At 41.0% G+C, this 22,018-nt stretch overlaps 1 protein-coding gene across 3 annotated transcripts; it reads left to right on the forward strand.

Moving 5' to 3' along the window:
* Positions 1-4,434: 4,434 nt before the first annotated feature.
* Positions 4,435-21,739, forward strand: LOC119022947 (mitochondrial carrier homolog 1-like). Of its 3 annotated transcripts, XM_037104438.1 has the most exons (13): positions 4,435-4,669; positions 9,406-9,490; positions 9,577-9,683; positions 10,985-11,047; positions 13,418-13,475; positions 13,904-13,955; positions 14,154-14,213; positions 14,303-14,396; positions 14,718-14,765; positions 14,846-14,913; positions 15,520-15,595; positions 16,134-16,231; positions 20,502-21,739. In XM_037104438.1, the coding sequence occupies exons 1-12, from the start codon at positions 4,517-4,519 to the stop codon at positions 16,206-16,208; spliced, it is 939 nt and encodes a 312-aa protein (XP_036960333.1). In that variant the 5' UTR covers positions 4,435-4,516; the 3' UTR covers positions 16,209-16,231; positions 20,502-21,739. The 3 variants fall into 3 exon arrangements, with proteins under 3 accessions (XP_036960333.1, XP_036960332.1, XP_036960334.1); XM_037104437.1 differs by lacking the exon at positions 20,502-21,739 and having other exon boundaries at positions 16,134-18,816; XM_037104439.1 differs by lacking the exon at positions 20,502-21,739 and having other exon boundaries at positions 10,988-11,047; positions 16,134-18,816.
* Positions 21,740-22,018: the final 279 nt, after the last annotated feature.

Raw genomic sequence — 22,018 nt, forward strand, 5'->3', positions numbered from 1 at the left:
ACAGCAAGCAGTTCCTGGTTTCCCACATCGTAGTTTCACTCCGCAGGTGACAGTTTCTAAGAAAAGAATGCACAGGGATGTAACTTGTCGCCTGCGGCTCTTTGGGACACCACTGTGCCCACACCAATATCTGATGCATCGACTTCGACCACAAACTAGCAGGCAGGGTCTGTCTGAACTAGGACGGAAGCCGAGGAGAAGCATCTTTTCAGGTCCATGCAAGCCTCCTCACCTGCAGGAGACCAGACAAAAGGCACAGAAAGAGATGTGAGTTGGGTTAATGGGGCAACTACCTGACTGTAGTTTCTGATGAAACACTAGTAGAAATTCACAAAGCCCAGGAACCTCTGGAACTGTTTGCATGACTTGGGTTGAGGCCAGTTTGTCACCGCCTGGACTTTAGCAGGATCTGTCCTCACCTGCCCACTCTTCAAAATGTACCACAGGAAGGTAACAGAAGTGACATGAAACTCACATTTCTCTCCTTTAACAAACAATTTATTCTCCCACAGCCTTTGCAGAACCTGTCGCACATGCACAATGTGCTCCTTGAGGCTGTGAGAGAAAATCAAAATATCATCAAGATATACGAACACTGAATGGTTTAGGAAGTCTCTCAATACATAGTTAACCATATCTTGGAACATGGCCAGTGCATTTGTTAATCCAAACGGCATAACAAGGTATTCGAAATGTCCCGGGGATATGTTGAATGCCGTCTTCCACTCATGTCCTTATCTTATACTCACCAGGTGGTAGGCGCTATGCAGGTCCAGCTTGGTGAAAATTGTATCGCCATGGAGAGGTTCAAAAGCAGAGTTAATGAGGGGTAATGAATATTTATTTTTAACTGTGATATTGTTCAAACCCTGAAAGTCAATGCAGGGTCTCAGGGTCTTATCTTTCTTGCCCACAAAAAAGAACCTGGCACCAAGAAGAGAAGAGGAGGGGCGTATGATACCTGAGTTCAGGGAGTCCATTATGTAGGTCTCCATGCTTTCTCATTCAGTAGCGGAGAGGATGTAAAGCCTGGGAAGCGGGGCTCCAGGCAGCAGCTCAATGGCGCAGTCGAAAGATCTGTGAGGTGGTAAGCTAGGACTTGATAAACAGGTGGTACAGAAGAGATATCAGGAGGTTCTGGTGGAGCAGCACTGGGTTTACTTGAACATGGGGGAAGAGCAGACTTGAGACATGAGGTATGACAGAAAGAACTCCAACTAGTGATTCTACCGGCTGCCCAATCGATGACCGGATTAGGTTCCTGGAGCCAGGGTAAACCGAGGACTAGAGGGGCATGAGAAGATAACATGACATGAAAGGATATCTGTACACGGTGATTACCAGCTAGCAACAGTGATAGTGTCTCAGTCTGATGAGTGATGTTAGCCAGTAAATCTCCATTTAACACGTTGACCATTTAGCAAAGTACAAGCTTCAATGTTGATGCGTTTATGGAGTAACATAGGAACCACAGTGCTACTCATTGGAACTGCAGCTGGTGAAGACTTGGGTTTAAACCTTGTGGGCAGGTTGCGAGTTGATGTCCAGTTTGTCCACAGTAGATACACAGTCCTTCTTTGAAGCGCCGACTGCACTCTGCTGATGTTAGCTGGTTCTGACCCAACTGCATGGGTTCCTCTTGTCTTGTGGAAGCAACAGACAAGTTATTGTTCGCAGTTTGAGGTTCAGATGGCCAATGTGGAGCAGTAGGTGAAGCAGCAGTATCAGGGGAATATACAACCTGTGCTCTCTCTCTCCGTCGCTCTCTTAGCCCATTGTCCACTTTAATGGCTAATGCAATTAGCTTCTGCAAACTTTTGGTCCCTGCCCTACCCACTAGACAGTCTTTCACAGCTTCATTAAGACCTTTCAGAAAAATACTCTGAAGTAGGGCTGCACGATATTGGAAAAAACTGACAGTGCGATTTTTTTTAACCGTGCGATATATATTGTGACATGAAAAAAATACAGCAATTTTCATCAGATGACCTGACTAGCACTTTATGTTATGCTGCACTGCTGCTATCTTGTGGACAATTAACCTGCACTGATCCCACCTATTTTTGTGTTAATGAGCTGTGTGGTACTGACATAAATAGTCAAACAAATTAGTTGTGTTACCTCTCGTTGTGGCAACAGATGCAAGGCACTGTTGACAAAGAACACGTTTGGTCAATATCATCCTTCTTGTAGCCAAAATAATTCCAGTTAACTGACGTTGCTTTTCTTTTTGGCACCAAGTCTTCGTTTGTGGTGATTTTCTCTGTTGCTCATTTTTCAATGTTGTTACCAGCGACCCACTCCATGTGCAGGGGCATGGTCTGCTTTGGCACAATGAGTAAGAACTAATGTGATTGGTGGATTGCTGCGCATGCAGATTTTTGCTGTGAATCACCTGTGAACCTGAGTCACCTGTGAACCTAAGTCTGAGTCCGCTGGGTCCAACATGGCCAGATCATTCTATTATGGTTTGTACAGAGCCTCAACCCAAATGCACGACTCAAACAACAGGTTTAACAGCGAAAAACAAGTCTTTTTAATGTTCAATGTGCAGACAAGTGCAAGGCGGAGGGGTGGTGCGTAGTCCCGGGATCCAGACATGGCTCGTGAAGTCACCAATGAGGGGGAGAGTGAGAGTGTCTTGATGTGGCGTCTGCCACATGGCAATGGCAGCACTGTGGCATGACGCAGTGGGGTCCATCTCTCGAGCATACTCACACTGAGTGGAACACAGGAGAGCAGTTAATGGGCAGGCAGGTCCACAGGCAGGCAGGGAAGAAGCAAACACGAGATCACGAGGCAAGCAATCTGAGGTGGGGTGGGAGGAACACAGAGGTGTTGGCTACACAAGCTAATGATAGAACACAAAAGCAAAAACAAAAGTAAACAACACATAGACTGATGAAATGATCTGGCGACGAGTAGGAGGGAATCACACACAAAACAGACAGGGAGAGAGGCACAGGAGGAATAATACAGACGGGACTGACAACACACACTTATAAAGGGAGAAGGGAGGGCTGTCATGATGAGGATCATGACAAGTTTCACTTAATGAACACTGAGACTTTTAATTCAGCCTCAACATGAAAACCATTAAACATAGTTATGATTTCATGGCTTATTCAGCTTGGAAGATATTTTTATTTCTCACATTGCTTCAAGTGGTCTGAAGGGTTCCACAGTACAGTTTATGTTTAAATCCCAGTAACTGTCAATTTCAGTCCACACTTTTCCAAATCAGTCTGGTTGACTTCTGCGTTTCATCCCAACTCAATCAAAAACAAAAACAACAGAATAATCCAAAAAGACAAACATCTCAAATTTGATTTTGGTTTAATATGAACCATTCACACTGAGCCATGTGTTTCACTACTGCTGCTGTCCTGAGATGAAGAGAGGAAAGACTAACAGCTCCCCCTGCTGGAATTAAAGCACTTCTGTATTCTAACCCGAACCAGAACGATGAAATGAGACACACGGTGCATATTCACAAGCGTTAATTTAACAAAGCGTTAAAGTTTGACTTTTTGTCAGAAAGGTTGTGGTGGCGTGAAAGAAGAAGGTGTGACGTCATAGTACATTATGTGACTTTATTTAATCGATTTCAGCATGGAATGTAACCGAGTAAATGTACGAGGCCTACTACAAATTCAGAATTGTAAAAATTACAATATTAACGAGGTAATAACACAAACTCAGAGGTAAAAACAAAAATTCAATAAGTGAATGAACAAGCTGTTCTCAGAGGAAAATAAAGTCTCAACATTGTTTGAAGCTAGAAAGGTGGCAAGGTGCGCCAGAAAGTAGAACAGTATAAAATTGTGTTGTTCTTTGGGTCAGGTTGAGCGCATGTACTGCTATTATCGTTATTATTAACACATTAACACTTTGACACCTCAACAGCACATCTTTGTGGCACGTGATCGTCGTTCACCTACACCGTTGACGTATTAAAACGTCTGCTGTGTAGACGCGTCTCTGCTCAACCAGACTGTTCTGTGAGGTGATGAGGTGTTCGTGAACTCATGACGCGTCCAGCTGGATAGGACATAAGTCTGGGGCCCTCAGATAAGATAGAGACAAGTGTGTGTGCGACACGTGTGTTTGTGTTGTGGCTCATCAGACTCCGCCCATGTGTTGCACATGTGCTATTTGTAGACAGAAATCATATATATATATATATATATATATATATATATATATATATATATATATATATATATATATATATATATATATATATATACCTTCAAAATAATATTCTGTATCTCAGCGGGGACTCGACATGTTGTCTGTCTCGGTGCAGCTGAAGAACAAGACTCTATGGCATATATATATATATATATATATATATATATATATATATATATATATATATATATATATATATATATATATCCCCGCTGAGATACAGAATATTATTTTGAAGGTTCAAAGCGGAAGTTGACTGTGTAGTGGTCAGGCTCCAGACTGAGCAGTGATGAAGTGTGCCGTTCCTTCGACGTAATTAAACATGGAATCAGCAGAGAACCTGTCCGAGCAGGTCGTCGGTGCTGAACCGGATGCCGCACCGACCCCCGTGGACGTGGACACCGCAGTGCTGCTGCTGGGAGCGGGAGTGACCGCCATCACACACCCGCTGGTGTACGTCAAGCTGCTAATACAGGTAGCTGCTGTAGCTAACTAAAAGCGACCATGATGATGTTAACAGGATGCCGCTGCTTTGGTGTTTCCGGATCCCTCCCTATGCTCATGTGTCTCATGTACTCGTAGACTTAACGACCCGCAGCAGCCCGTCTGCTGGTCGGTTCACAGGAGTCGATACCAGCGGAGAACAGCACTGCAGGGGGTTCTTCCGGTAGCAGCTGATGCAGTGGGCTCCGAGTCAGAGTCCATGAGTTTAGAAACTGTGGACATGTTTGGTTCCTCAAACATTGTCGATTGTTGTTGTTCTGCTCTCTGATCAGGAGACATCTCTGTACACCTGATCATACATCTTACATTCTCTCAGGTTACAGTTAAAGGCCCACTGTGTAGTTTTGGGGAAAGTCTTCATTGACTGATGATTTTTTTCTAAACAAACTAAATAATCAAACACTCTTTGTTTTTATGACTGAATAAATAAACTGACCTTAAAGAACAGCACAGTTTATACTGTTTCACTGTTGTATATATGTGGCGGACCCTGCCACCTTTCTAGCTTCAAACAGTCTTCTGGGATCTTATTTTCCTCAGAGGACAGCTTATTTATTCACTGATGGAAAGTGACCACGAGGGACTTTTCAGTGTTCATGAATCTTGTCATTCCTCTGATGATTATAAATGACTTGTATCAGCAATTGAGAGCATCAGAGAAAAGACTGCTATTTTATGTAGTTATTATTAATGCCACTGCTCAGGTCTGATCACATATGACATATAAAATCACATATACATACATGACCTTATCGCTACTAGAATCCACATTAACTGACAGTCATTTTAATATTGTCACTCTAAAAATCCTGAGTTTGAATTTCTCCTATAAGAAAGCATGTATCCTCTGATTTCCCTGACTTACACTGGCAACAGTTTGCTTCTATTAGCTGTAGGAGCTGATACTGCTTATTCAAACATTATTTCAAAAATCCCAGCAAAAACATTATCTACATATATTCCCTTTTATATCAGCCTGATAATGGTCCTGTCAAGTCGACAGTTGCTTACTGTGTCTTACTGTGCGTTGTGTGTCAGTGGAAGACGTGCAGCATCTCTGAAGCCTAACCTAATGTCCGGACTAATAGGCTAACATTTCCCTCTCAGTGTGACCACCCAGGGTTCTCCCCAGACTGTGGAATAAAGGTGCTGCACCGCTATACTGCTAGCTCAGTGCCACTATACTCATTTTCGAATTAAGGGTGTTTATTTCCCATATCTTTAACGATATGCAACGTGACTGCATTTGTAGCAGTGGACAACCGGGACCCTTTCTTCTCATATGGGACACAATGAATGATTCTGCTAATGTTAGCTGCTTTATAGCGGGTGTTTGTGGGCTGCCGCGGTCTTCTCGTAGTGAACAACAAGTGTCCCACTCTGATACGTGCGTCTGTTTGAGAGGCTCCGATAAATGTGGTCCACTGTCTTTAGTCACAACACCCTTTGAACAAACTGTGCAGCAGATCACGGTTTGTTTGAGGTCCAACGGCACAAAACCAAGCTACTAACGAGACAGTGCCATTTTAGGAACGAGCGCTTGGCCCATGAGGAGTGGCAGAGGAGCAAGTTAAATAAAAAATGACTGACAGTGCGTTACTATACAAAAAAATTCTGGGGAGAAACCTGCCGCCTGTGCAGCACACAGTACTCTTCTGTGGCAACTCAAGAGAGGAATGATCTTAGTGCTGTCAGTTAGAGTGGATCCCCAGCATCTCACCATCATCATCGCATTTAAATATTTCTAGCACTGTCTGTCAGCCAAGTTACAGCATGAATATGTGACTCTGTGATCATCTTCGTGACAAAGTGATCAAGTAGAGAGACAAAGACAAAGTGTTTCTGATGCGAGAATAAATCTCCTCTTCTTTGACAACATTTCAACTGGCAAACAACAACTCTGCCAACCTCTGATAAGAGGCCAGCACAGTATAAGCTGAATAACCTCTTAACAGTCCCCTCCTGTGGTGACTTACACTACTTTTAGGACGGACAAATTTATGATGTAGTCATTCTCATATAAGTGGAGAAAATATAGATTTGATAGAAACTCCTTAGTACTACATGTTAACCAGCAGTCTCTCCCACTCAGCTGTGATGCCAGAGTGAACTAATGACTGACATTATGTGACGTGTTTTTAACTATACAGCCACAGTCAGTGCATTTACATGCACAGTTTAGTCGGATTACAGCCATAGTTCGACTATGCTACTCAGTCAGACAACTGCAATTGTTTGATTTTCATGCCGGTGAGACAATCGAATAACTGGCCGAAGCATGTCATACCCCGGTACGCTAGGTGGCGCTGTACCCATTTCGATTAGTGGTAACAAACCCACCTCTGGCTGACCTCTTTACCTCACCAGCTGCCTGGGCATTCGAGAAAGATGCCGTACGAAGAGCAAGGAGAAGCTACATTTTTGTACATTTCATATATGTTGTACATGATAATTCCACAAACTAGATGCATATTAACGCTCTTGTTAAAAACTCTCGAGACTGCGCAGAAAGTAAAAATACGGTCCGATCTGATGCAGCGTATATATGCAGGAATAATGCGACTATCAGTCGAATAATCTAGGTGTCTTAATCCGACTATGAGAAATCCAATCCGGCCCGATTTTAGTCAGACTAAGGTGTATAAATGCTCCTTAAAAATCCGATCATAGTCAAAACAGTTGAAACAGTAATTCGGTTTTCTTGAGTGTTATGTAAATGCACTGACGGACCCCAGCCAAGATTGAGGCAGGGTTACAATATCAAGCAGCTGTAGTTTGTAAGGTGTGAAGAAGCTTTATTAAGCACATTCAGAGAAATTCAGTTTCAGTATTCAGTGGCTTTAAATTTACAATTTTTTTGGTGCCTGTATTTTGATGTCCTGTGTCCCATACCCACAAATCAGGATGCATTGGTCCAAAGCCTTACAATTCCCTGCCATCATTGAATGATTCACACACGACAGACTCTTCAGACTGAGGTGATCACTAAGAGTGCTCATTGGCGATGATGTTCTAGAAGACCTGAGGGAGTGTGACAAATTCTGGGGGGTGAAGCCTTTTCTGGATCGCATTCTGAAAGGCTGCAGGTCTCAGGCTCGACCCAAATGTGTGTCTGTAGATGAGCAGATCCCATTTACAGGAGCCTGTCCATGTCGACAATATCTGCCAATGAAGCCAAACCCAGTTGGCATGAAGAACTTTGTTACAGCGCTACAGCAGATGTGCTGGACTTTGATGTATATCAATGTGCGGATGCACTGCTGGAGCAGGTCAAAGAACCAGAGGGTCTGGGTTGGCAAGCTTGGTCATCGATCTGAATGGTCTGTCTCAAACTCTGCATCCTGGTTCACCAGTGTATTGTGATCGGTTCTTCACAACCTGAAGAATGCAGCACGCTGCAGAGCAACAGGCTGCTCTGGGAAAACACGAGTGCAGTGTGTGACATGCAAGGTGTTCTTGTGCTTGCAAGCAGATCGCAACTGTTAAGCAGCCTTTCACAAAAAAGTGTGAACATATGCATACAGAAAAAAAGGGCATTCCTAGTTTGAAGTAGTAGTAGTATATAGTAGTATATTCCATATAGTAGTAAATGACAAGGTTTTTCGCCCATAGAGAAACTGGGATTGGCACCTGAGACCCTGCGACCCCTTGAAAAAGGGGGGGAAAATGAGGTAACATCCCCCACAACCCTCACGGAATAAGCGGAAGAAAATGACATGACCTGACATGACAAAAATGACATGACAAGGTTTTTAAATGTTTCTTGCAAGTTTTGTTTGTCCATAGCCGTGTTCAAAAATACAATTTTAGATGGAACAGTGACAATGCAACATGTTTTAAATGTTTTAAACTTTGTTTCTGACATATAATATATAATAATGATTTTTTTTTTTGCACTGTGATATTCAAAACATGTTAAAAACATGTTCATATATGTTATGAATAAATGTAAAAGCAGTCAGGAAACACACTGTGTGCTCAGGTTGAAAATAAAGAGTTTTGCACTTCATTACACAATGGTGACTTGAATTGTGTTCTATGGAAATTCAGGCAGAGTGGCCACTTATTATTATTATTATTATTATTATTATTATTATTATTATTATTAAGACAAGCTTAATTGCCTTATTATCTCATCATAAAGACACTTAATTCTAATGAGACATAAACAGATTACAGCTCATCAATCTTGTGTGTCTTTCCGCAGTCACCTCTGGTTTGGTCAAAATAACAACTGCTGTAAATTGCCTCTGTACTGTCTCCCCTTTCTTTACACTGACCTCTGTCAGTCTCAGAGGCTGTGTTTAGGCCCAGTGTGATGTCCTGCTGTGCTCACTCAGAGGAGGCTGAGCCTGGTTGAGCTGAGCACTGATGCCTGTGGTGACTTACCCTGTAATCCAAGGTCATGGTGCAGGCTGACTCCAGGCCTGTTTGGATCTACCTTTGAATTCAGTCCATTTCTTACAAATTACACCGTTAAGCATTATCCACTCTGGATACCTTTTTGGAAAAAGACTGTTTTGGGATCAGCAAAAATGAACTTTGCATGGACTGAGGCCATAACACAGAGAAAAAGACTGATTTAAAAATGTACCTCTCTGAAAATAGTCGCAGGTCCATTGTGCTTTTGGTCAGTAGTTGTCAGTATCATCATCATTCCCAATAAGCAAACAGACTGTGTTTAATCTCAGTCACTGTTGTTTCTAGGTGGGACATGAACCTCTTCCCCCAACTGTGGGCACAACGATGTTTGGCCGAAGAGTCTTGTACCTGCCTGGCTTCTTTTCCTATGGTGAGTGAGGTGTGATTGTTATCATCAGTCTTATTGTTTAGCTGCACACGTTTATAGCAGTTGACAGAATATGGATTTGTATTCAGCACAGTACATTGTCAAGGTTGATGGAAAGGGAGGACTGTTTCGTGGCCTCTCTCCTCGAATTGTCTCCAGTGCCATCTCCACTGTTGTCAGGAGCAAAGTTAAACAGGTAAGCAAGGACTTTACAGATATCATGGAGGAGATAATACCTAACGAGGTGTCCATTGTCAGGAATGAATGGATGGTGTCAAGGCTGGTGTTTGCAGAGTCCATTAAATCCTCATTATGGATACCTTGAAAAAATCATACCATTAATTTATATTTCGTGCATTTTGCGATCAAAATCCCCAACTCTCTGGTGACATCTGACGGTTTGACCAACATTATGATCTCATAAATGTTTGTTTGAAATGGAGATGTTGTTTTCTATTCCAGTAAATAGGTTGAACCTTAGAGATTACTTGACAGTGGGAGATAAACTTGTCCACTCAGCTCATATCACCCTTTGGTTCATTAGGCTAACATCATGCTTGACAAACACTAAATATAATGTGACAGTATGTTTGATAAAAAAGACTAGCCATATCACTGTCCCCAAATCGCTTTTCACAAACAAATAAAAGAAGATCATTGTAAAATACAAGTTATTTGCTTATATAAAGGCTTACCAATATATTTATGAAACATTTTGTATTCCGCACTTTTCAATGGAGAAAAATTCAATATAGTTTGAATCCCTAACTGTATCCATGATGTCACAGTAATCATGTTTCACTCAGTCAGTTTTTTGTGTGTTACTAAAGATTTGAATGAACGTTAAAGAGTTCTACAAGGTTAAATGCTTGAAATAAGGTCTGTGGTTAACACAGGTTTAAAACATTTACACAATATGTTCTAAGACATATAATACATCATTAAATGTCCCAAAGTGTAATTATACGTAGCTTACATGTCTTAAAAACGGCTGTTGATAACAAACGGCTAAAGGAGACTACAGGCGTTGTCACGGACATTAAACATCGTCACACTGGGCATGGAGACTCATCCACTCACCAGTTCATCTTTAAAAGTAGGAAATTGATCAATTTAGGGATAACGTGTATCTTTACTGTGTAGTAAAAAGCATATTGGCGGTGAGGTTGTAATCATATGACTGTAATGTAGTCTATAGCCTTACATTAGCTTTTTACTTCAAACATTGTAATTTATTGTACACTTCAAAATTGAAATCTGCATCTGGGAAGATAATCTTGCTGAACAAAGTGTGTAAACAAAAACTTGTGTTTTTGCCACAGAGCTTATTTTCGGTGATATTCCATCCAATTTATAAAATCCCACAGCCTTTTTATCAAGGGAACCAGGGTGATCCTTACTCCCGGTTTGACTGCAAAAATGTATCATCCCTACACCACACTATGTAAGATGGGGTCAAAACCTGTTTTGCCAAAGTAATCTGAGTTCTTGATTCAGCAGGTGGAGCTCCTATCCAAGAGAAATCACACGAGGACTTCACTCAGAAAAGTGGTCCAAGAGGTGAGAATTGCTCCTGAATAACATAAACTGTAACAACATCATGATGTCTTTCATTTGGAGTTGGACTGAAGTTACACTTAATTCCTACTTTCTGTTGGTATTAATATTATGGGTGTCAAATTATAGCATTAATTGCGATTAATTAATTACAGTCATAATTACCACATTTTGGTTTTTTGTTGCCTTAATCTAATTTTTAATCTCTAAGTTTACTGTTTCTGTATGCAAGGTGCCTTTTTAGAAAATCTGTTTTTATGCATTGGGCTTCTTGTGCTTGAGTTGTTGGGGTGGAAAACAATGTTCAGTCACACCCTGAAGTGGACATTGATTGGCTGTCATTGTGTTTGGGATGGTTTAGCATAAGCTGAAGTGCAGTTGGGAGGGCAAGGTGAGGAGTGGTGAGTCGCGGAGAGGAGACGTGAAAATGGAGGAGCATGTGAGAGTTGTCGGTCCAATAAATGGGAAATTCCATTTCACAAAAGCCCTGACGGCACCAATGATAAATGTAGAGGGATATGCCTTCTTTGTAAGAAGGACTTTGCTCACCACCAAAGCAGCTCATGTTTATTAGCCTACCACATCAACACAAAGCACCCAGTCGCGAATGCAGCCACAGCTAACGTTAGCAGCGAAAACGTTAGCAATTTAGTGAGCCGTAGCAAAGCTCTTTGCCGAACTAAACTTGAGGACAACACCCTGCCTATGAACAAGTCTGTGACTGACAGGCTGACGAATGTTCTTGCCAAGTGGATAGCGATGAACTGCAGGCCGCTATACATAACAAGAGGTTAACAGAGGTGTTGCAAACTGTGTCCAATGACCCATTATACAATCCACCATGCAGGACTACAGTGACAACCAAAATCAGCAAGATGTATGATGGCGAAAAGAAAAACAAACTTGAGATTTTGGTGGAGTGTTTCAATGAAAATACCTCAAGATGAGGGCTTTTCTCACAAATCGTTTGGTGAGATTAAAAAAAGAGATCAATTAATTATAGATCTTAATTAAATAATTTCTCAATTTTTTTAATCTCTTGACAGCACTAATTAATGTGTTCCATTCTGAAATGAATATAAGGAGTACTCAAGCATCTACCAGGGTTAAGGTTCAACACCATGGCAGAAAGGATGGATAAAATACTGTCTTGTCAGATTTGCACTCTTCTTTAGTCAGTCTTTGACCAGACAAGATGTATTATGTAACATTTCTGCAATGAAATGACTAAAGAGGGTTTGATATATATTTTGGTGAGTTGTATACTTGCATTATCATGAACATTTCCAACAATGTTGAAACCCAGAGAAATCCACAAGTTTACTAAAGGTCAGAGTCAGAGAGTGAGGAAGGAAGTTAGCGAATGTGATGAAATGTAATGTGAATAAAACTAAAGCATTATCCTGTCAGTAAACATTTATGCAGGAGTTGCATTGGTTGGATATTCAACACAGTGGTGACGGTTGTTTGGGAGAATTTTCCTACGTGTGACTTGCACGAGTGTGTATTTGTGCCAGAGAGCCAGATTACTTTCCTATACATTAAAGGTAAGCAAAGAGCAAAGGTACACACAAATGGTGTGTGTGTGTGTTAATTCATGTCAACGGCTCACTAAACTCAGCTGTCAAAAGACTCAAGTTATCTGTCTTTTGTTTTTCCCCTCTTCTCTGTAACATTGTGTTTACGTTGTCAAGTAATTTTCCCTGCAGCTTCAGTCAGCAGTCAACACATTATAGTTCATCCCTGCAGATTGCTGCTGCAGTCAGATTGATAAACAGGAGTGAAGGTAAATCCACTTAATCCCAAAGTTTTTGCACACCTTAAGGAGAAGACTGAAGGCAAACAAGTCAGGACTTAACCTGTTTTTCTTGCCAGGTCCCACAGTGCATGTCTTTGATAATTATATTGTTGTACTGTATCCCAAAAGTTGAAGGTCCAGAAGGTGGCTCTGCACCCAGCTCTCTCCTCCAGAGATTGACAGCTCTCAGCGGCTGAGTAGCAGCTCTGCTCCCTCGCTCCACTCGGCCCTCCCCACACTACACTCTGTTCAACAGCAGAAATTACTTATTCTCTCATTTTATTAATAGTACATTTATTTCAGACAAATTGTCTGTATAGTAATTTGCACTTGTTTACATATTTTCATTACTTAAGATTCTTCTGTCAGTTTAGAAAAAGTATGTTGTTCCTTAAGATATGGTAACTAAAGAAGTTTTGTTTGGGAACACATGTGTAAGTAAGAAGTTTTTTAAAACTGTATCCCCTGCCCTACTAGACACATTTATGCATTATGAAATAGACCTTATGCTATAAAGATTCCTTTTCATCGCTTGGCTTTGGAACAGATCTTTTCAAATTGTTTCCTCTCTGCAGACCTCACATGAGATGATCATCCAGTGTCTTTCCAGAGTAGCCACACATCCTTTTCATGGTATGTCTTCACTGTCCAAGTTGAATTCATCATCTAAAGTGTCTTGGATTATGCAGCTACATTCTGGAAGCATCTGCTTCATCTAAAAAATTAAATGTTGAAATATTGTGAAAAATACCCATCACACATTCTCCATGGTGGCGTCTTTCAATGTTTTGGTTTGCCCAACCAACTAAAACCCAAAGATATTCAGTTTCACAATGGCGTAACACAGAGAAAAAGAGAAAATTCTGAAACCAGTGAAAGGCTGCCTTTTTGAAATCATTCTTAGGCGATCCATTTGCAATGCCTACACTACTGTATTTGCCACGTTGTCAATCCCCTGAAAGCTGACGTCACAGGTGTCATGTACTTTCTGATTTAAATGAAACATCTTAATATCAAAGGAGTAAAAAGGTTGTTTAGCTGTTCATCTGGTTTGTTTGCAGTTATGTCAGTGCGGTGTATGGCCCAGTTTGTTGGCAGAGAGGTCACGTATGGGTAAGACTAATGCTGCAGAAATGCCTCATGATTTCCCTTAAATAATTAGTTTCTTGACTGTACAACATTGAACAGTCATGACTAAATAAGAAACGGGACAGGTTAAAGTTACAGAAAGATTTCATTGATAAATACAGTACATGACATGTTCATTTGTACATTCTGCACATGTTAAAGGAGCTTGTGTCACATTTGCAGGTCGATGTTCAGTTCGATCGTCAAGATTTTTAAGGAGGAAGGAGTCGCTGGATTCTATGTGTGAGCCATACCTATCTTTTTACTTTTTTCTCGTTTTTACCTTGACCTTTGACCTCCATCAGTCTGAGCAGCATTTTGTGTGTTTGCAGTGGATTCGTACCCCATGTGGTGGGAGAGGTTCTCTTCCTGTGGTGTTGTAACCTCCTGGCTCATTTTATTAACACCTACGCTGTAGACGATAGTGTAAGTCTGTCACCTTTTTAGGTGCTAGAGAAGTAAGTGTAAGAAAATCAAGAGTAAACCTAAAAACCTAAACCTAGTGTTCTGCTAACACAATGATTTCTTTATTGAAAAATATATTGTATACATATAAGAATGAAACATAAACATCAACATGTACACAAGGAATTGCTGCTTTTTAAACCGGTCACACCTTGAAGAAAGTAATGTCTACCTTCTGTGGGTCAGTCAACTTTTACAGTGTTCAGGGACTAAAGCCACATTGACTTGAGGGATCATTCATTTAGATGCAGTTTTTAATCTTTGCTTGTATTTGTGTTGCAGTTCAGTCAGGCCTTAGCCGTCAGAAGCTACACCAAGTTTGTGATGGGCGTAAGTTCAACATTCAAACTGTGACCCAGAAAGTTTCACATTTGCAGCATTACTGCATAATAATGTGTGTTTGTCTCTAGATTGCAGTGAGTGTTCTAACATATCCGTTCATGCTGGTGGCTGATCTCATGGCCGTCAACAACTGTGGGTGGGTCACTCTTTGCATTAGTACACCCACTAAATGACAATGTACTGTTGATATACATGATTCATTTAACAGGTAGTTATTTCATATAGTATAGCAGCTAATAGAGAAAAGGGAGGAGGGAGTTAGCAACCTTGAGGACATGATGTTCTGTAGTTACCTATGGATTCAAGTATATTTGGAATGAATTTGTTTAGATTGACCACTTTAAACACAGGATTGTGTTAGTGCTGGGTAATATGTTGTGATAGTCATCCCTTACCATATGACATAATTTCGATACAGAGGAATTCCTTCCAAAATATTGTGATATTTGATTTTGTCACGCAGTCCTAGCATTTAGTGCTTTAGAGGAGATTTCAAAATAATGATACATCTATACTGTATATTTCAGTATGGGCTGAAAATATCGCCATGTAACACTTTAAACCAGTATTTAGACTTTCAAATTGGGGAATAAAATAAATATGGTAACTAGAATATTGACACAGTTGAGTAAAGACAAATCCTAATGACTGAAAAAGTTCCTTTTGGTTATAATATACGCTTTATATTGCTGAAATCCAGGCTACACTGCTGACACTGATTGGTTCTTGTTTGTGGTGTCAGCCTTGCTGCAGGTCTTCCTCCTCATTCTCCCATCTTTAAGTCCTGGCTGCACTGCTGGAATCACCTGAGCCACGAGGTACAGTCACACTCACACTTGATCCTGTGGAAACGCACAACACCTCAGTCTTGTCTCAGGCTGGCCCTAACTTAAGCAAATGTAGTTAGACCACATTAGGCTTGCTTCAGTTGTCGGTGTTAACGGTGTATGTAACATATTTACACACACACCGATTATATTACTTGCCCTCATTTTGCTTTCTGCTGACAGTGGACGCTACAGCAGCAACAGAGCCACTGCACAGAGGACCAAGAGTCATGTTTAATTTATCACATTAAGAGATAACAACACCAGTTGAGCACCCACAGTAGATAGATAGATAGATGGATAGATACTTTATTGATCCCGGAGGAAATTCTTTTTTTCTGCCAAGGGGATGGTCCAAAGAACATTATCCAAAAAAAAGCCCTGCTTTTTCAGAACTAGCCTCATCCAGATCATTTTTAACACAGTCTCTGAGTTGGACCAGTTTTTTGAAGACTTTTATTTTGGATTGAAGTTATCAGTATTCAGTACTCTAAAGCATTCAAAATCCATATGTGTCCCCTCCTGTCAGGGCCAGCTCTTCAGAGGATCCAGCTTCTTTTTCCGCCGTGTGCCTGTAATCTCCCTGCCTTCCATCGAGGACTGACATCATCATCAGCCACAGCACCTGTAGGGATATTCTTCCTTCTCCTCCTCACAAACATATCCCAAAGACATGGCCTCCACCACCCTGCCGATCAGCTTTTGCTGCTGTCATCCACACATAGTAGGAGCAGCAGAGACATAGTTCATGGAGTACCAGCAACTTTTTCTTTACAAGAGTTTCAGTTCAGTTCACCACAGTGAGAACAGAGGTGGTTCTCTTCAGAACTATGGGGCAATGTTATGTTCTTGACTGCAGTGACTAAACATTGTGAATCTGCTTCAACTGTAGCAACAGCTACTGAGGATTACGGGTACTGAAGTCATAAATGCTTTCACATAAACTAACATCCTTCTAATACCCTTCTCTCCGAGTGGAAACATTTCCAACTAATGGTCATTACTCATGTACCTATTGTGTTGAGTTTTAACCTTTAAAGAACCGGATCAACCAATTACACCACTACAAAGCACTTATACTGAAATGACAACTAACCATTTTGCAGAACATGGAGGTTTTTTGTTCAGCAAGCCTGGCAGCTGTAGATTTTCATTAATTACTTTACATCTTCACAGCCTATTAAAGGAATATTTAAACTTATTAAAAAACTTAAGTTTATAACTAGTGTTGCTCCAGGAATGTCTGGAGCAAGTGGTTGTGGCTGAAGGGGTGAAGCACAGCACTGTCATCCAGGAGGACAGTGTTAATATCCTGTTGGAATAGATTTTTATACTGTAAAAATATACACATATATTTCGTTGTTTGTTTGTTTGTTGATTTCTATCACTGTTTAATTTGGTTTAGGCAACTAAAATACAATGGCTTGCAAAAGTATTCATACCTCTCCAACATTTTGTCACATTTCAACCCCAAACAGGATTTCATGTGATAGACCAACACAAAGTGGCGCATCATATTGGAGTGGCAGGAAAGTGATACCTTTGTTTACAGTATTCAGCCCCATTTACTCTGATACCCCAAATGAAATCCAGGATCACTGTTGAATCCATCATCCAAAAATGGAAAGAGTATGGCTCAACATGGCCATCCATGTAAACTGACAGGCTGGGCAAGGAAAGCATTGATCAGATAAGCTGCCCATGTGAGGCGCATGGTAACTTTGGAAGAACTGCAGAGATCCACAGCTCAGGAGGGAGAATCTGTCCACAGGACAACTATCGTGCACTCCACAAATCGGGATTTATGGAAGAGTGGCAAGAAGAAAGACACTGTTGACACAAACCCATGCAGTTTGCGATGAGCCATGTGGGGGGGGACAGCAAACCAAAATGAGACCAACACTTAAGTTTTTGGCCTAAATGCAAAACACTATGGCCCTCATTTATCAATCTTGCGTGAAAACAGGTGCAGATCTGAGCGCAGAATTGGTCGCAGGACAGGACACGTGTGATTTATGAAACATTCGTATCCGACCAGTTCCAGCTTACGAATGATCAGGTCTTGATAAATGCGGCGGCTGAATTCAATCGTCATTAACATGTTATGCCCTTATATATTCCTGGTTCGGAGGCCTCACCCACTGAGGTCAAACATGGAGAGAAGTAACACTGGCAAGAAGAGAAACTTTTCCGAGGTGGACCTCGGCATCCATCACTAATGCAACGTTGTGCAAAACTGAACAGGCCAAAATAATAGCGCACACTTTCTCCGGGGTCTGGGTTTCCTGCTGGTCCGAGACGGAGCCACCTGCCCTGAAGCAGCGCTCCACTGTGAACCATGTGCGCGCTATTGAATCTGTGTTCCTGCTCTGTCGTGGGGTTATTAGGTATTCCGTTAATTAGTTGTCATGTTAGGCTATTAACCTAACCTAATATTTTATTTGACAAAAAAGTGGTATCAGTAAAAACGTGGGCTTTTTTTAAAATCAAAATTGTTTTATTTTGTGTTATTCGTTTTAAGAATCTGTTTTGATCTGTTCTAAAAATGTGAATGCTTATGTTTAATGACAGATAAGGTTTGTGTAATAATTATTTTCAGACTCAGCCAGATTTTGCTGTGCTGCACTGCAAATCCACAGACTCAGATTTGCGTACACGGGCTCAGACCTGACGAGAGATCTGATCGTAGCTTCCGCTCATGTCCAGACTGATAAATGCCAAAGTTTGCGTGGAAATGGTCGTACACACGGTTTTCTGCCGTACGTTCGTTTGATAAATGAGGGCCTATGTGTGGCGGCACATCACCCTGAACACACCATCCCAACCATGAAACATGGTGGCAGCATCATGCTGTGGGAACGCTTTTCTTCTGTAGGGACAGGGAACCTGTTAGAGTCTGCAAAAGACTTGAGACTGGGACAGAGTTTCACCTTCCAGCAGGTCAACGAGCCTAAACATACAGCCAGTGGTATGGTTTAGATCAAAGCATATTCATATATTAGAACGGCCCAGTCAATGTCCAGATGTAAATCCAATTGAGAATCTCTGGCAAGACACTCTCTATCTAATCTGACTAAGGTGGTTCTACAAAGTACTGACTGAGGGGGGCTGAATACTTTTGCACGCCACACAGAATATGAAAACCGTGTATCATTTTCCTTTCACTTTGTGTTGGTCTGTCACATAAAATCCCAATAAAATACATTTACGTTTGTGGTTGTAATGTGACAAAATGTGGAAAAGTCCAAGGGGGATGAATACTTTTGCAAGACACTGTACTTGATCAGTTTCAGTAAAATGTGCTTTGGGTTTAAAGGTTCCATATCATAAAAAACACATTTTCTCTGGTCTCTACATCGATAAGCTGGTCCTCCCTGAGCCTGCCAACTCCCAGAATGAGGAAAACAAGCGATTCCTGCATGGTCTCTGCAGCCCACCCACTGGTAACACGGCACTCCTACAGGCTGTTCAGAATCTGCTCCTTTCGTTACGTAACGAAATGAGTCATTATCATAGGCCGACCTCCATTACGCGGTGATAGGAGTTATCCGAGAGGGGGGCGTTCTTCCCTGAGGTGAAGTTCGGTGTGTCCTGCGGTGAGGTAGCAGTGTTTCACAATGTCGTCGCTCAAAGCTAAACACGCTCTGTTGTTGGTTGTAAAAATCAACATAAGTGCCTATATTCTGTCCCAGCTACAGAACAACAGAAGAGACAGTGGTTGCGTTTCATATTTTAAGACAACGTGCCGGCTACGTTTTGTGTTAGCTTGTGTGTGTGTGCTAATCGCTTCACATTGGACTGCTTCAGTAAGGAGGGTCAGTACAAAGCTGGCTTTGCCTCGACACTGACCCTCGTCAAAGGATCAGTCCCAACCATACTGGACCCAGCAACTGCACCCAAGCCACCGAAAAGTGTTGCCGCGGTTTAATAGTATTTATACTTGCCTACGAGTATGGTGAAGTCAGCTGGAAATCATCGAACTAGTTAGCTCCACTTTGGTCCGCTATGCAATGGTGTTTGAAGCTAGTTTAATATTAATGGTATTACGATGGAGCTTGGTTGTCACAGTAAAAAGTCTGGAAACGTGCAGACTGGAGACAGACGATGCTAACAGTGTCCATGAGTTTGGAGACTGAATTGGAGACAAACACAGCTTTCGCTAGCTTCATGGTAGTAAATGTAACAACACATACATGACAGCTGTGTGAAATTGACAAAAAATAGTATAATATGGGACCTTTAAATAGACCCTTCCACAACATTAAACACTTTTGAAAGGATAACTTCTTCTTCTTTGCAAAGATTGTCTTGGAGCAACATTTACTATGATGTCCCAGAAACAACACAAACACAGTGATATCAGACCATGTTTACAAGAACCTGGTTTTGTTTAAAAGCCTGACTATGCAACATTTGCTCAATAGCACTGACTATTGTCACAAATGGTATTTACAGGTTGTTGACTGACAACAACATTATGTTAACAATACTTAAAATACTGAATAGAAAACTGTGTAGACATTTTAAAAAGTTCTCAGGAAAAGAAAAGCAGTTTGCTAACAGAAATGATGCACCTCACTTATGCTCTAGCCTGGTGTCCGTTCTCCAACTTTTATTGGCTCAGAGACTTCAGATCTTCAGTTTGAACCTTCTAAGACTGAGACCACAAAGCAGAAACTAAAAAACTTGTCTTGTGTGAGGCACAATATTTAACTTTGTAATAAAACCTTATTAGCAAAGAATTGACCACCTGTCAAATGCAAAAGACAGTGCAGCATTTTAATGATCCAGCAGATTTGGTCACATTTTTAGAAGACTTAAAATGAATGAATTACTGAACCAAACTTCATGAATGTTTTTGTGACAAGTAGTTTGTGTTCCTCTCATTATATCACAGAAAGATGAGAGCTGTAAAAATCACCGGAACTGAAGACTTCCATGACATACATGTTCTTTATGAGTGGAAGAAACCTGACCGCGACTGTAGAGGTCCGGACTGGGAGTTTGGAGAACCAGGGTACTGTCCATGTTGACACCGTTAGTACAGGAGCTTCAGACTTGGATGTGAGTTGGCTAGCTGGTTAGCATGCTATCTTCTGCATATCTTTGCAATACAATATATCGATGTGATATATATAATAATATATCGACTGTTCATTTAAGTTCATTTATGAATGTTTTTAGCTAAAATTCTTCCATTCTTCATCTTTAATATGTCTGTCTCTGAAATGCTAAAATGTAGTCTAACAGTAGCACAGGTAAGGAACAGTCATAAAGTCACTACAGTGACTGTCTTAGCTACAATTAACTACCTGTCATAGCATACCAAGCCTGTAGCAGCAAACCTGAGCATGGGTGTGTTTTACTGCAGATATATTTAGCTGAACATTTTGAAGTGTACACTGTGTTATATCTTCTTACCCAAGTCAGATAGTCTGGCTTTATATTATTCTTCACACAGCAAAAAAGACGTCCCCAACAAGCAGCATCACCTACTGCACTAATGAACACAAATAATAAAGTCAGTATTAGAATAAGTCCCCTTTTCATGTATTCTTGATAACTGACCCTCCTCTCAGAACTAACTCCACGTTTTACTCTCAGCTTCTTGTTACAAGTTATTACCCCATTCCACTGACTATCCTCCATTTACCCTAAGTGACATTCATATGAAGCCATTTGGAAGCTGTACGCATCTGAAGGCTTTGCTGTTTCTTAGCTATTTAAACTAGTGTGTTTTTAAATTTTAAATTGTGTGTGTGTTTATTTACATTCAGTATAATAAAAAGTTTAGTGGCAACAATTTAAAATCTTGCATAATGGGACTATGGTATGTACTGCGGATGCACAAATATATTATGTATAGACAGTATGGTATAGATTTTTCATTCCATCATACACAGTCTGTGAAATCTCTCATCACAGCACTGTTTAAAAGCCATACATACATGTGTCCTTGTTGGATGATGTGTCCGTGACTGATGAATGAATGATCTTCATATTTTGACATATTTTCATTTCAAGTGTAGTCCCATCTCCCAGGCTGTCATTGGTGTTCTCATTCATGTGAAGGTGTTGTGATCCACTTATTGGATTCTCTCTCAGTTCTTGTGAGAATAAAATATTCACTACTCACCCGTGTCCTGCTCATATTAACTATCTTGGAACTGATTTCTGATTGGGGTCCATTTATACTGAGTGCTCCAAACTTTATTTGGGCTAAGAAAGAATTGGCAAATCAAGTTCAAGTACTTGCAGCATGCTAAAGTGAAGCAATCACTGGTTACTTGTCGTACTGTGTTTGACCATAACCAGGGACATACACATGATTACAGAGGGGCAGGGGCTCAAAGTCAGAAAAGGGCAGTACGTGTGTGCATAGTGCACGTCACATTTTTTTCCAGGCCATTTAAA

This window comes from Acanthopagrus latus, chromosome 7, assembly GCF_904848185.1.
Source record: "Acanthopagrus latus isolate v.2019 chromosome 7, fAcaLat1.1, whole genome shotgun sequence".
In the NCBI taxonomy this organism is placed as follows: Eukaryota; Metazoa; Chordata; class Actinopteri; order Spariformes; family Sparidae; genus Acanthopagrus; species Acanthopagrus latus.

Bases quoted from the DNA above. Each gene is read 5' to 3' on its own strand.
- LOC119022947 (XM_037104438.1), top strand. From the start codon at position 4,517: ATGGAATCAGCAGAGAACCTGTCCGAGCAGGTCGTCGGTGCTGAACCG. The intron at 4,670-9,405 runs GTAGCTGCTGTA...TGTTGTTTCTAG, and splicing joins ACGTCAAGCTGCTAATACAG to GTGGGACATGAACCTCTTCC. The intron at 14,397-14,717 runs GTAAGTCTGTCA...TTTGTGTTGCAG, and splicing joins CCTACGCTGTAGACGATAGT to TTCAGTCAGGCCTTAGCCGT.